General features: G+C 41.1%; 1 protein-coding gene across 1 annotated transcript; it reads left to right on the forward strand.

Annotated features, from left to right (window-relative positions):
• The first annotated feature begins 4721 nt into the window (after positions 1 to 4721).
• LOC105442300 lies at positions 4722 to 11245 on the forward strand. The gene is made up of 8 exons (XM_011674250.2): positions 4722 to 4811; positions 5402 to 5563; positions 6018 to 6164; positions 6730 to 6843; positions 7782 to 7887; positions 8369 to 8477; positions 9516 to 9573; positions 10489 to 11245. The coding sequence occupies exons 2-8, from the start codon at positions 5435 to 5437 to the stop codon at positions 10669 to 10671; spliced, it is 846 nt and encodes a 281-aa protein (XP_011672552.1). The 5' UTR covers positions 4722 to 4811; positions 5402 to 5434; the 3' UTR covers positions 10672 to 11245.
• The last annotated feature ends 2448 nt before the right edge of the window (positions 11246 to 13693 follow it).

A 13693-nucleotide genomic window follows, 5' to 3' on the forward strand; every position in this document is an offset into this window, starting at 1 on the left:
AAACACGGCCCCCCAAAAAAAAAAAAAAAGAGAGAGAGAGAGAGAGAGAGAAAGAATAAAGGAAGAGGACGTAGGAAGAAAAAGGATTAAGAACTGAGAACGGAACAACAAATCGTCTTCTTTCTCTAATAATGTAATGAAACGTCAAAAGAAACTGAATGTAGACAAGGATTAAGAGTCTAGAACGGTACAACGAATCGTCTTCTTTCTCTAATAATTTAATGAAACGTCAAAGCTTCCGAGCTTTGGGCGGGAAGGGGGGGGGGGGAAACTGAATTAAGACAAGGATTAAGAGTTGAGAATGGTACAACATATCGTCTTCTTTTTTAGATAATTTAATGAAACGTCAAAAGAAAATGAATTTAGCAAGGATTAAGAGTCGAGAATGGTAAAACGAATCGTCTTCTTTCTCTAATAATTTAATGAAACGTCAAAGCTTCCGCGCGGGAGGGGGGGGGGGGGACTGAATTCAGATACGGATTAAGAGTCGAAAACGGTACAACAAATCCTCTTCTTTCTCTAATAATTTAATGAAACGTCAAAAGAAACTGAATTTAGACAAGGATTAAGAGTCGATCGATCGAGAACGGTACAACGGACTGTCTTCTTTCTCTAATAATTTAATGAATCATCAAAACTTCCGCGCTTTGCGCGGGAGGGGGGGGGGGCTGAATTCAGATAAGGATTAAGAGTCGAGAACGGTGCAACGAATCGTCTTCTTTCTCTAATAATCTAATAAATCATCAAAGCTTCCGCGCTTCGCGCGGGAGGGGGGGGGGAAACTGAATTCAGATAAGGATTAAGAGTCGAGAATGGTACAATGAATCGTCTTCTTTCTCTAATAATTTAATGAAACATCAAAGCTTCCGCGCTTCGCGCGGGGCGGGGGGTAAAATCCCCCTCCCTGCACCCACCCCCCTAGGGACCGCGCTTCTATAGGATAATAACCCAGGTAGCAAGCCCATGGAACCACATGGGTCCCAAATTCTCTGAAATGTTATCGTTATTGAGGGTGACTTGAAAAAAGTGAACAACTTGGAAGGGAGGGGTGCAAGCTGCCACACGCTTCTACCTCTTGGTTGCTTTGATCCATTGCCGAAAATATTTTGGCACCTATCATCCCCCCCCCCCCCCCAACGACGGATACAAATCGACACCATTGAAATATTGTAGGATCGCATAAGATTAGCATATGCGATCCTACAATACTCAGTGATCGTTAATTGTTGTGGTTGAAATCGAGTCTAAAGTTATGAAATTGTAAATATGAAACTCAGATTAACTCAACTTAAAGCCGATCTTAGTCTTTGTAAACCACCCCCCTGATCACTAAAAAAAACGTGTGCATGATCTACACCCGGTGATTTTTATTTTCAATTTTTATCGAAAGCAGAAGTGTTTTAGGGGCTAAATTTTCTAGTGCTTATAATAAATCCACAGGGACATCCAAATATATCAAAATTGTAAAGAATCACTATCCACCCTATTTCCAAAATTTCCCAAAACTTTGAATTACCTTTTAAATGGAAGCAAAAAAAAGAAGGGAAAAAATCTAGGCTAGTTGTTCATTTTTTTTTTTAGCATTTTGCGGAGATTCCAGAGAGGCTGTCTACATAAAATCATTGACCGTTTTGTGTGTATCTTCAGGCCAGCGCGGTTCGGTACTTTGAACAGGCTTCCCGGCTTGCATGTTCATGCGCAGCCTAGGCCCCTCCAATGGTTCTAGGAAACCTACCCCTGGACCAGTGGCGGATCCAGGGGGGGCGAGGGGCCCAGGCCCCACCCCTGGGGAAAAAATTGTAAAAACACGTTAATTTTACCTTGTATTGGAGATGGGCCCCCTCCCCTGGCGCTCAAGGGGGGGGGGGGGGGTTGCGAGTTTTAAAATTTTCGAGGACCTCCCCCGAAAAAAAAAAGAATAGTTCTAACTACCCCTCCCCCCTTATCGGCCGGCTGTTTCACCGCTAAATATTTTCTCACGACTTGGGCCCCGGCTGGATCTGCCTCTGCCCTGAACATCCACCCCCAGATAATCACCCCCAGTCAACTACCCCCTAGGACAACTACCCCCTAGGGCAACCACCCTCTAGGACGACTACCCCTAGGGCAACCATCCTCTAGGACAACTACCCCCCGGACAACTACCCCCCCCCAGACAACAACCCCCTAGATCAACTACTCCCGGACAACTACCCCCTGGACAACTAACCCCTAGGACAACTACCCCCGGACAACTACCCCCAGACAATTTAAACCATTAACCGGCGAAAACACTACTTGTACTTGATTTCTATCCAATGTAATTCTATTGAGAGTTGCTGAACTCTACCAAATAAATACATGTATATTGAACTGTAAATAGAACTTGTATTCAGTTGCTTCATTTAAAGACTCCTCATCTTAAATCCGATCCCAACACGACATGGTGGAGGACCCGGTTTGTAGAATTTTATTCCTTCTACTTATTGTGAGGAGGACCAGTAACTTTAGTGAACAATTACATATCTCTTGTCGGCTGAAAACGACATCGTACACAACATGGTGTCAAAGCACCCTATCCCCCAAACAAAACACATTCTAAAGTGCCCCACCGCCCCTCACCCTTCTCTGGGCAGTATCTAAAAGCTACTTTCTACAAAATAAAAGAAAACTCCTGCACTATGATAATGGGCCTGCTTGGTCTACTTAATGTCTCAGTGGCGTAGCCTGGATAAGATCAGTGGTGGTGGGGCAATATTTCCAACAAGTAGGACAAATTACGCTGGGATTATTATGTGTGTAATGTGTTACTTCTTGTTATGGCCACCACAGGAGCGGGGGATGCCTTTTAATAATTATCAAAGATAAAAGGTAAAATTTACCTACTTAAAAAAAGACAAATATTCGAAGCCATGTGTCGCCCCCACACCTACGCCATAGCCGTGGGGGTGTCCTCCATCCAATATTTCCCTTTGTTATTAGCATTTTGTTATTGCTTAGGCCTATTTAATTTTTAAGAATAACGACTCTCAATCCGTATTATGAATAACGGCCCTAACTCTATATTATGAATAGCGACCCTCATTTCGTATTATGAATAGCGACCCTCTTCTCCTATTATGAATAGCAACCCTCATTTCGTATAATGAATAGCGACCCTCTCCTCGTATTATGAATAGCGAAACTCCGCTCCTATTATGAATAGCGACCCTCTACTCCCGTCATGAATAGCGTCCCTCATTTCGTATTATGAATGGCAACCCTCTTCTCATTTTATGAATAGCGACCCTCTTATTGAGTTTTTTAATGTTCAATTATTATTTCCTCGTTTAATTCACTCTCTAGTCGGTTTCATTTGAATTTCCATTTCCAAGCATTATTTTGAACTGTCCCGAAATTGCTTTCCTTTATTGAAATGAGACTACAGCCCCATTCTATTCTTTTCCTATTGGGATATCGAAAGGGCGTGTCCTCCCAGACAAGGAGAAAGACCTCCACCGTACCTTTAAGGACAATACATCAAAATAATGCGGTCATTGTTGCAAAGTCAGGAATGCTGTTTATACCTCTTTGGTAATCCTGGCATGCGTGACCACAGGTTTTTCCAGATACCCACTAAACGAGGGTTTCTTCTCAAGCTAAAATATACCCTAGTTGAGGACTTTGCGTGTTTTTGTCCTGAATTCACACCCTAAACTGGTAGTTCAAAAGAGTGTATCCCTAAACAAGTATTGTAAAATTGTATCATCTTGAGCATTTTGAAGTGCGATAGGAATTACAGGAATTACACAAAATGTGAAATAAGTCAAATTGCTCTTCTGATGTCTAAAGTTCATAATGTAAAAAAGTATTTCAAAAGAGAAGCAATAACATCAACATGTACACTTCCAAACAGCGGTTTAATGCACAGCCATCACAACGCCTTTGTTTAAAAAAAAAAAAAAAGTAGTGTTTACAAAAAGTACACAATGTACAATCGACAATTACTATTTTACTACATACAAAAAATATAAGGGACTAGCCAGGCATATTTTTTTTGTTTTAAATATATCTCCGTTTAGTCTCATTTGACAACGCCCCCTGTCGTCAGAGTCAGCAGCCTAACATGTGAGCCTATGGAATTTTACCCCTCAAAAATCGTTAGCGAATACGCCCCCCCCCCCCCCCCGAACCCCTAGTTTGTACGGGGGTGTAGCCACGATGCTGACTAAGTTGACGAAATAAATCGTATATTTATGACACGAACCTTTTTTTACTCCTAAAAGGGTGTCGTGACTAACAAAACAAAACAAAAGGTTTGAAAAACATTAAATACTCGTGCCCCGGCCGCCCCCCCCCCCCCCCCTCCCCCAGCACTCCGCACTGAGCAATGTTAACGCACACATAGCTGCATTACTACCCTGGCTGTGTATTAAAAACTGTGCTTTTGATTCTCAACATTTCAAACACCACTGTTTACAATCTCAACTAATTTCACTAAAAATCGGTACTTTAGTGACAATTGATGACACCTAAATAGCAGTAAAATACAATTTTTCAACTTATTGATGTTAAAAAGAATAATTTAAAAATTCACATTGTAAGTCTAGTGTCAAATTTGCCGATCAATCCAATCGGTTCTATTGTGTTCAGCCAATTCAATATTATATGATGTGTATAATTGTGTATAATACCTGCCTAGCGCCTCACAGCAAGTATGCAGTGCTAAAGGTCATTACGCATTAGCATGCTTTGCTGGAATGGGTTAACGTGAGTATGAAGTGTTTATTCGTGAAAAGATGGCTACCGTGTTCTAGCTTTTAATCAGAGGGATAAAAGTATGCAGTTAAACCGTAAGGCATTGGTCTACATGGCTAATCTTTTATTAAATGATTCCATTTGCTGTTGGCACATAGTCTAGACTAAATCAATATCATATCGCACTTACCGTCTAGAAAATTCGAATGACCCACATGCTCATTTCTGTGTTTGTATACATTTTATAACAAAAGTTAGCAGAACAATTTATCAACTCATAATAACGGAATATATAAACAAGCGAGTCACACTGACTAGGACGGTCAGTTAGGATTTAATTGCTTTAGCATTACTGGCAGGTGATTGTATTACTGTATTATATTTTACCTTGCTTGCAGGAGAGAATTAGCAAGACTTTTAGTGGTGAGCACATTTAAAAAATGTGATGTAGGTAGGCCCACATGTAAACATTTGTGTGTGCATGCTCTTGTCCATTAATATTGAGGATGATATAAAAATGCACGAAGAACAAAATACCCTTCTGCCTCCAATAGATGTTTTAATCTATAAAGGCTAATGAGTAGAAGCAAGTAATGAAAGTTTCTGACTCCATCTAGGTCTAGTATAGATCGATTCTAATTTCTAATTTTTTTTTTTCTATGTTTGTTTTGTTTTCTTTCTGTAGGAGTGTAGGGTCTAGATCTAGGCCTAGAAGATCATGAATGAGGTTATGAGAAATGCAAAGACTTTCCTTGGACTGGTACAGACTGCCAAGACTGATGCAGCTGGACACTGGAACCGAGAGGCATTCCAGAGGGCCATGCAGTGGGCAGAATATTTTGAAGGGGTAAAAGCTGTTTGAATTTTTAGCCAATTTAATTGCCAAAGACTTGACAATTTTCGGCATTTAATGAAATAAATTTTTAAAATCTGCCAATTTGTTTCTGATCTTTTTTATTGATCAGTGATCAGAAATTATTATCCGATCTCACCTAATTGGCTCAAGATCGGCCCCCGATCTGCATTGGTTCCAGGCGTAGTACTGTATGATACTTTACATTTAGGAAAGTTTTAAATGTATGATAGGATTAAATGTATGACAATCAGAGAATTTCTTAAAGAGTGACATCATAACAGTTCCAAAATAAAAACAACGAAAAGCACATAACATTTAAATGAAGGAAATATGTTTCAGAGTTTCATTCTCCATCCTCAGCCTGAATTTAAAACATAATTCAACCTCGTACTCGTCAGTTACATACAAGGAATTTTGTACAAACATCTATGTATCAATCCCTCAGGTTTACAAGAAACTAGAAACCAAGGCAGAAGTGGTGACTAAGTTCAGCAGGGGCCTAGAGATCATTAGCAGTCAGCCTGGAGCCTGCTCTGGACCTAGTCCTGTCACCTTTGCGGATCTTAAACACTCAAGAAGAATGCTCCTTAAGGTAATCTGGAACATGTCTGCAAAGGCCACCGAAGGAAAAGAAAAATTGGCATCTGTAGAAAGCAGGCCCTTTTAAACAGATTCTACAAGATATATTTCGTCTTTGGGGAGACTATACATAAGTGACCATAATTTGTTCTATATAGCTCTATACACCTTGGATAGCTTTGATTGTATGTATCAAGAAAGTGTTTGCAATTTATTATTTATTGGCAATAGTATGAATAAAATATGTCTTGTTGATAGATTGTGTTAGTAGACTGTTTTATTATAAACAATGAAAATAAAAATGGTAACACCCAGGAGGTAGGGGCATCTAGCAATCCATTGTAAATGGGAAGTTGTCTGACCAAACTTTCTGTCACCTTTGCTGAAAATGAAGAAAAATTTGTTCTGAGATTTTTTTATTTGTCGCTGGGAAAGCTTTTAAAAAGAAAGAGTCCAACGACAAAGAAGAAGTCTTCAGATAATTTGGTAACATACTTGAAAGGAAGGAGTACATCCATACTTGATAACCGGTGATACAATAAAATTATAATATGTTTTTCTTCTATTTCTCCTCTCAGATTTTGCTCCAGAATCCCTATTTGAGTGGTGAACTATACTCTCTGGTACTGGACAATTACAACAGCCTATCATCTAGCCCCGAAGGGTTAACAGGAACAGATATGCTTAACCAGGTAGGCCCTACACTTGTTTGAATCAGTAATATTCAGAATGAAGATGAATGATGGTAACCTAAAATTTGCTCTGGCAACATTGCTGGCTTACAAGGCTAGGGTTGTAGTAGGGTTTTAGGTTAAGGTTAGGGTTAGGTATCATTTGGTGTAGGGTGAGGGTAAGGTATGGTCCAGAGTTAAATTTAGGAATTTAGTTGTGTAGGGTACTGACTATGGAGCAAATGTTGCCGGAGCAATATTTTTTTCTTTTTTCTTCGAGTAAAACGGCTTCCGAGGAGTACCGCTGCAAATTATTCATCTCAAAATCTTAATAAATTTTATAAATCAAAAATTAGAAGAAGCCTAAATTAGCCTTTAATTGCTTTGTTTAGAATGTTGTTTAGAAAAAATGATTTGTCTGCAATCGTTTCTACTTCTGTGCCGCAATAAATTATTATACAGTTTAAATCAGGAAAGTTATGGTGTTGCTATTAAGTTTTACCGTGCCTAATGCTATGGTCACATTACCCAAAAGTAGCCTGCTCGGCGGCCGAGCGGCGAGTTTTTAACCAATTCTGCCCGGCGACTGCCCGGCCACCGAGCGGCGGCTGCCCAGGCACCGCTCGATTTTAGGGCATCGCTCGGTCGCCCCTGAAGTTTTAGCGCGGAGTTAAAATTTGGGCGGCGCCTGCTCACTTTTCACTCGCCGCCCAAAATACACTCGGTGCCTGGGCGGTCGCCGCCCGGGCACCGACCTAATCGCTGGGCAATGCCTAATTCCAGCAGCGACCGAGCAGGCTACTGATCGGTCGGTCGCTGCTCTGATTTGTGACCATAGCTTAACCTACAACGTATGATTACCGGTAGCTTATTGACCATATTGACTAGAATTTGAACCATGGACCTTCAAGATCCAAGATTACTTCTGTATTAACCACTGAGCCTTCCTCATCTTCCAGGATGCTACAGAGTGCAGTCATGCCAAGGCACAAAGAGAAACCCTACTCGGGATCAAAGCTTTTACTTCTCAAGCAGTGGAAAGGATGGAAAAAAGAGGTCATACAGGTAATTACTCATTGTTAATGAAAATAACGATGACAATGTTGATGATTACAATGATGTCGATGATGATGACATTGAGAAGGACAATGACATTGACAGTGACATCGATAGTGACATTTACTTTGTCATTGTGAAAATAACAATGACATTGGCTTTGCCATTGTGGGAATAACAATGACAAGTTAAGTGGGGAATATCCTACAACACGAGAAAATTCCATTATTAACAGGTTAATTGATTAAGTGTTGTTTGCAGGGTTATTGCTAGAGGTGTGGTGGGGGGGGGGGGGCGGACACAAAATATGCTTCATTGCTCTCCATTTAACATCACATCTCTCAGTGTCAGTGATCATGTTGCTTGTTGTGGGCAGATAGGTTCTATATGTGATGCTCTTTTCATGTTATTTTGGATTTGCAGGGCACTGATAGAGTATAGAAATTTTAGTATGATTGAATATTCATGCTTTTTAATTCTCTTTGTACAGATCACACCCTGGATTCCAATGACATGATTGATGTTGAGATCCAGACAGATGCATGTATTCTTCATCAACATCTTCTCCATCACCTGTCTAAGAACCGATCATCACAAAGGTAGTCATAGCGACCAATTTGTAAACACCAGTGAAACTCCCAGTGGCATCAGCTATGCCTCCTGAAATAAGTTTTTTTTCCAGAAAGTACTAGGAATTTTTGTAACTGTCGATCCAATAGAAAGGAATAGGAAAAAATTATGTTTCTGACACTTCTAAACTAGATCCGTCAATGTGTAAGTTTCCTTGTAAACACGTGGTAGATATGCAAGGACTCTTTTGATGATTAGTTTTTGATTATTAGTGCAAAACTGGTATAGATAAGATTTAGTCATATTTCATTAAAAGCAATGTTCCGTTTAATTTAGTCAAAGCTACAATACCAGCCTGTCCTACAACAATATACAGCGTGTCCACACACAAAACAATTTATCCCGAAACTCTATAACGAAACGACGTATAAAGAATCATCGTATAAATTCCAGGGTGTCCACACACAAGAAACGTCGTATAAAGAATCATCGTATAAATTCCAGGATGTCCACACACAGAAAAAAGTAATCCTGAAACTCTACAGCAAAATATTGTATAGGTGCGCAGTTTACTACTGCGATCATGAAATGGAAGCGAAAATGAGAGGTCAGGTCTCCTTTCGCTCGAGGTCACATTAAGCCCCGCCCAGTTATACCGTTCTAGTTCACACACAACACATTCCGTGATTAGGCGTGATTATTTATACGTCGTATAAAGAAACGCAGGTTTGGGCATCGTTTCGTTATATGACGTTTCGTTATATGAGGAATAGTTAGTAAGCATCCACACTCACAATTTCATTGTATAACTATCGTGAAACAGTATAACTATTCCAAAATGGTATAACTAATCACGCCTAATCACAGAAAACGTTGTGTGTGGACATGGAGATAGTCTAGTTATCACAATCTGGAGAAGATTTCTTAATCCATTGAATACCAAGACCAGATAACTTTGGCTCAAGTCTATATGGAAAATGTGTGTTGTACCAAAATCAAATCTCATCCCACAAGTCTAAATCTTATTCAACCTATCTCTACTATTTTACTCTCTGTGTCTTTTGCAGCACACTTGACTACCTACATGATAAGTTAGAGGAGATAGCTCAAAAGCCCCATGGACTCGTAAGTATTCCCCTGAATATGAAATAAAAAAGGCAGTGACCCAAATACAGTCCAATCTGTCTTAGTTAATAATAATAATAATAATTATCCTTGCTTATATAGCGCCTAACACTTACTTTATCAGAAGTCTCTAAGCGCTCTACAAAAATGCAGCATAATTACCCTGGCTTAAGCAGTGCAGCTGTTACGCGCACTGCGTTTCAAGGAATAAATTCCTACAAGGTACCCATTTACTTCACCTGGGTGGAGTGTGGCAAATGTAGATCAATGTCTTGCCAAAGGACATTAGTACGGCAGCGGGACTCGAACCGCGGACCTTGTGATCGACAGTTCGGCGACGTATCCACTCGACCACAACACCTCTACACTTTTAGTTAACACCTTCTAGAGTGGTCATTTACATCGCTTCCTCTTAAAGAAACGTGTGTTGTGGAAATTATTTGGAAGAGCTACCTATCTGTTGTATCCACTTCCAATGACTCCCCTGGGTAGTCTTTATAGGCAGAATTATTTGTAAATTTATGGAAAATGCTTGATAATGTACAATGCTAAACAAAAAAGAAACTTAAGAAATACATTGGATTCAAGGCATTTCATAAAATCTTTTAGATTGTAAGTATATGAGGAATGTATCCTGTTTGTATTCCCAGTGCTAGCTATAGAATCTGTCTTTTCTGTTTATTGTATCTTTCAAATTTATTGAATATATTTCCCCTTTCATATATCTTCCATTTTCCAGATTGTTATTGAGTGTAAGGAATAAATGACCCGCCCATTACTTTCTCATAGAAATTCTACATTTCTCTGTGTTGTATTTCTTCTATCTTCCAGAGGATTATATACATATTAAATCACCCAGACACTAAATTCTCATACAATTATATCTTCTTTTTTTCCCCTTCTCTGTTTTTGTAGGAGATCATCTCTTTTGCTGAATCGCATATTCTCTCCTGGGAGAATGAGGAACAGAGAGAAGCTGAAGATTCATTGGGCATCTCAGCTGAAATCCGATGTAAGCAGCTCCTCTCGGACTGGTTGCTGAAGAGAGTCAATATTGCTTCAGCAAATGAGATTAAAGATGAGAGAAAACCACCCTAAAGTGATTTATTAAGGTGAGCCCTTATGGGTGGTGTTTGGATGAAAGAAGATGGATACACATCAAGCTTTGTATCATTTCATCTCATGGATTTCCATCGAACATGTGATTGCTGTTGGATCTCACGGCTGAGCCATCCTTTATGAAGCCAGGCATCTTGATAATATTTTGCAATTTAACTTCTAGAAAGGCAATCATAGCTTCAACTCACAGGGAAAGTTTGGGTTAGCTACATAATTTGGCATATCTTTTTAAATGATCTCTTCCAAATGACTGTGTGTAGGGTTTGCTCAATTACCTCCTGGACGGTGTGTGCGCTCTTTATGTTTACACTATTATTATTATTATTATTATTATTACTCAATTGTTCCTCAGAGCAAGTCTTACCTCTCCTGGTTGAGAGAGAACAGCAAGATGAGACAAAAAGAAGCTTTAGCTGCTACACTGAAACACACAAAAGAAACATTCATAACACACACAAAAAAAGAAAACAATTATTAAACATCAAACTAGCAATGTATAACACTTGAATATTGCATTATGAAAGATTTATTTCCTAACATAATTCAATAAAAATACAAGAACAAAAATATGTCTGTGACATGAATGATGAGTTTTGGTTGTCCACAAAACAGGGGTAGGAGGCACTATCCCCAACCAGGCCATTCAGAATGTCAACCCCTGTATCCTCACTTGCAGGCTCATGGTTATGTCTTGCTTGGAGCTTGGGTGGACTCGGGGGCCCCAGATGGCTCCGTCTTTGGTGCCCAAAGCCGTTTCCCTGACTGAGACAAGTGATCAGCTTCTGGTTGACTGCAGCCAAGTTAGGGGGGTTTGGACACTTCCTACGGAAATGCCCATCCTCCCCACACTTGTAACTGAAGTAAGGATGTTTGTTCACAAATATCAGGTCCTGAGATGTCGCCTCCCTGTCCCTCATCTGCTGCTCCAGCCTTGCAAGCTGCAGCTCCATGGCATTTGATGGTTGATAAAATGAGGATTCCTTAGGGGTTTCAACTACTGCTTGGAGACTTCTCCCTTTATTAGTCTCCTCTGTCTCTTCTCCGTGACCTCCTCTTCATATAGCCTCACCTGGCTTAGAAAGGTGATGAAGGAGGGTGGGTCATGCAAGAGATCCCTAAGCCTCAAACTCACTAGGAGTATCTCCTCATAGAGACTCCGGATAAACTTCTGCAGCCTGAGGTAGTGTGCCCTGTCCGGAGGCGCTCCTCCCTTCCGAACTGCCCGTCTCAGTGTGGAGTTCAACCCCATGATGAAATCTGATGGTTTCTCCTGGTCATGCTGTGCCATGTCATGGAACTTGAGGAGTATCTCCTCCCTGCTCTCGGTGGTGCCGAATGCAGCTTCAAGGGGTGCTATATAGTCATCTGCGGATGCCTGCAGCTTACTTAGCTTCAGATCCCTCACAATAGTTGATGCAGAGGGTCTGAGGGCTTCGCTGATTCGCCGCCGCTTTTCCACCTCTTCAAGGCCGGCCGCTATCCACTCCTGCAGCTGCCCTTCTGCCTGATCTACCCACAGGTCGAATCCATCTTTATCCCGCGATGGTGACAGAGATCCAGAGAAAGGGCTCAGCTTCCTGTAATTTGAGTGGAGGCTCATATTAAAGAATTCCTTCATCAGTCGATGATCTCCTGGCGAGACATGTCGAGAATTGTGACCTTCACGAGGCATTGGTCCTGGCTGTTGGAGGAACTCCTGAGTTTGCGATCGAGTTGTACTCATCCTTTCCCTACTTTCTGCAAGTGTTACCCTTCGCCCTGTTTGTTTAGTTTGATAAGTCAGCAACACTAGGTGAAAGGGCATGAGGGTTCCTCCTATGTGCATGTGAATGTCTTGGTCGCGTAGGGTGACTTGTGAAACCTTCTGGTCCAGTTCCAGAAGTAGGGCGATAGAGGATGACTTGCAGTGCCGTATCGCTGCACTCTGTACACAGTCCACTACTTCAGAGATAGAACATAATAACTCATCAAGAGTAATAGTATCTGCATCCACCTCATCCCCAATGAGGAGGACTGCCATATCTAAGGCAATATCCTCTTTCTTGCATAGGGCCCTGGCTGGCGCTAACAGGTTTGCCTTATACTCTGCCATGATAAACCACAAAATAGGCTTAGGCAGTAGCAGGCCTCCTCTATTCTTTCCTTTTTCCTCTGTCCTTATCTCTGGGCACTGTCTACGTCTCTTACAAGTTGCCATTAAATGTCCTCTCTCTGCTTGCTTAAGGCAGCTAAAGCAAGCACGGTTCTCCTTAGCCATCTGCAACCTATCTGGTGCTGGTTTAGAAATAAACTTCTTACACTGGTCTATCCAGTGATCTGACAAGTGGCATATCCAACGTCTCTCTCGAGTACCAGGTGTTGGTACCCACTTCCTTTCCCTATCTTGCCTCGTATCTTTCTGGGCACAGTAACCAACAGCTCCTTGGCGGAATTCACTCCGAAGCGGGGCTGAGACACGCATCCTGGCCTTCATCTCATTGGCCATCCACTCCAGAAGCATATGAAGTGATGCTGGATCTCTATCCTTTTCCTGAAATCGAAACCACACCTTGCGGTCACGTGGACTCATCTTCTTCTCATTGATGCCAACATGTGGTTATTGTCCATGTCGTTCTTTCTTCCAACACTTACAAGGATATTGTAACTCTTTCTCACCAGATGGACTCACAGAAGTGGCTATCTTCATGCTCGGAATTTGCTGATATCGTCAATGATTGCATCTGCTACAAATCTAGGATCACCATAAATTAAATCAAGCTGCTCCCATGCAACGTTATAATCTCTTCCGATACTCCAGATTAAGTTGAGGGGCTTACCTTGTAAGCAGCTTCGTAGGATGGTGATGCAATCCCTATTGCTGTACCGGTGCTCTATCAGATGCTTGAAATCATCCCGAAATACGAAAAACTCTCGTACATCTCCGCTAAACTTAGGAAGATGCAGTTTCTCAATCTTCAGGCTGTATGGTTGGGCTACAACTTTAGGAGAGGAGGACTGACCG

The sequence above is a fragment of the Strongylocentrotus purpuratus genome, unplaced genomic scaffold (assembly GCF_000002235.5).
Source record: "Strongylocentrotus purpuratus isolate Spur 01 unplaced genomic scaffold, Spur_5.0 spur5_scaffold_11, whole genome shotgun sequence".
NCBI lineage: Eukaryota > Metazoa > Echinodermata > Echinoidea > Camarodonta > Strongylocentrotidae > Strongylocentrotus > Strongylocentrotus purpuratus.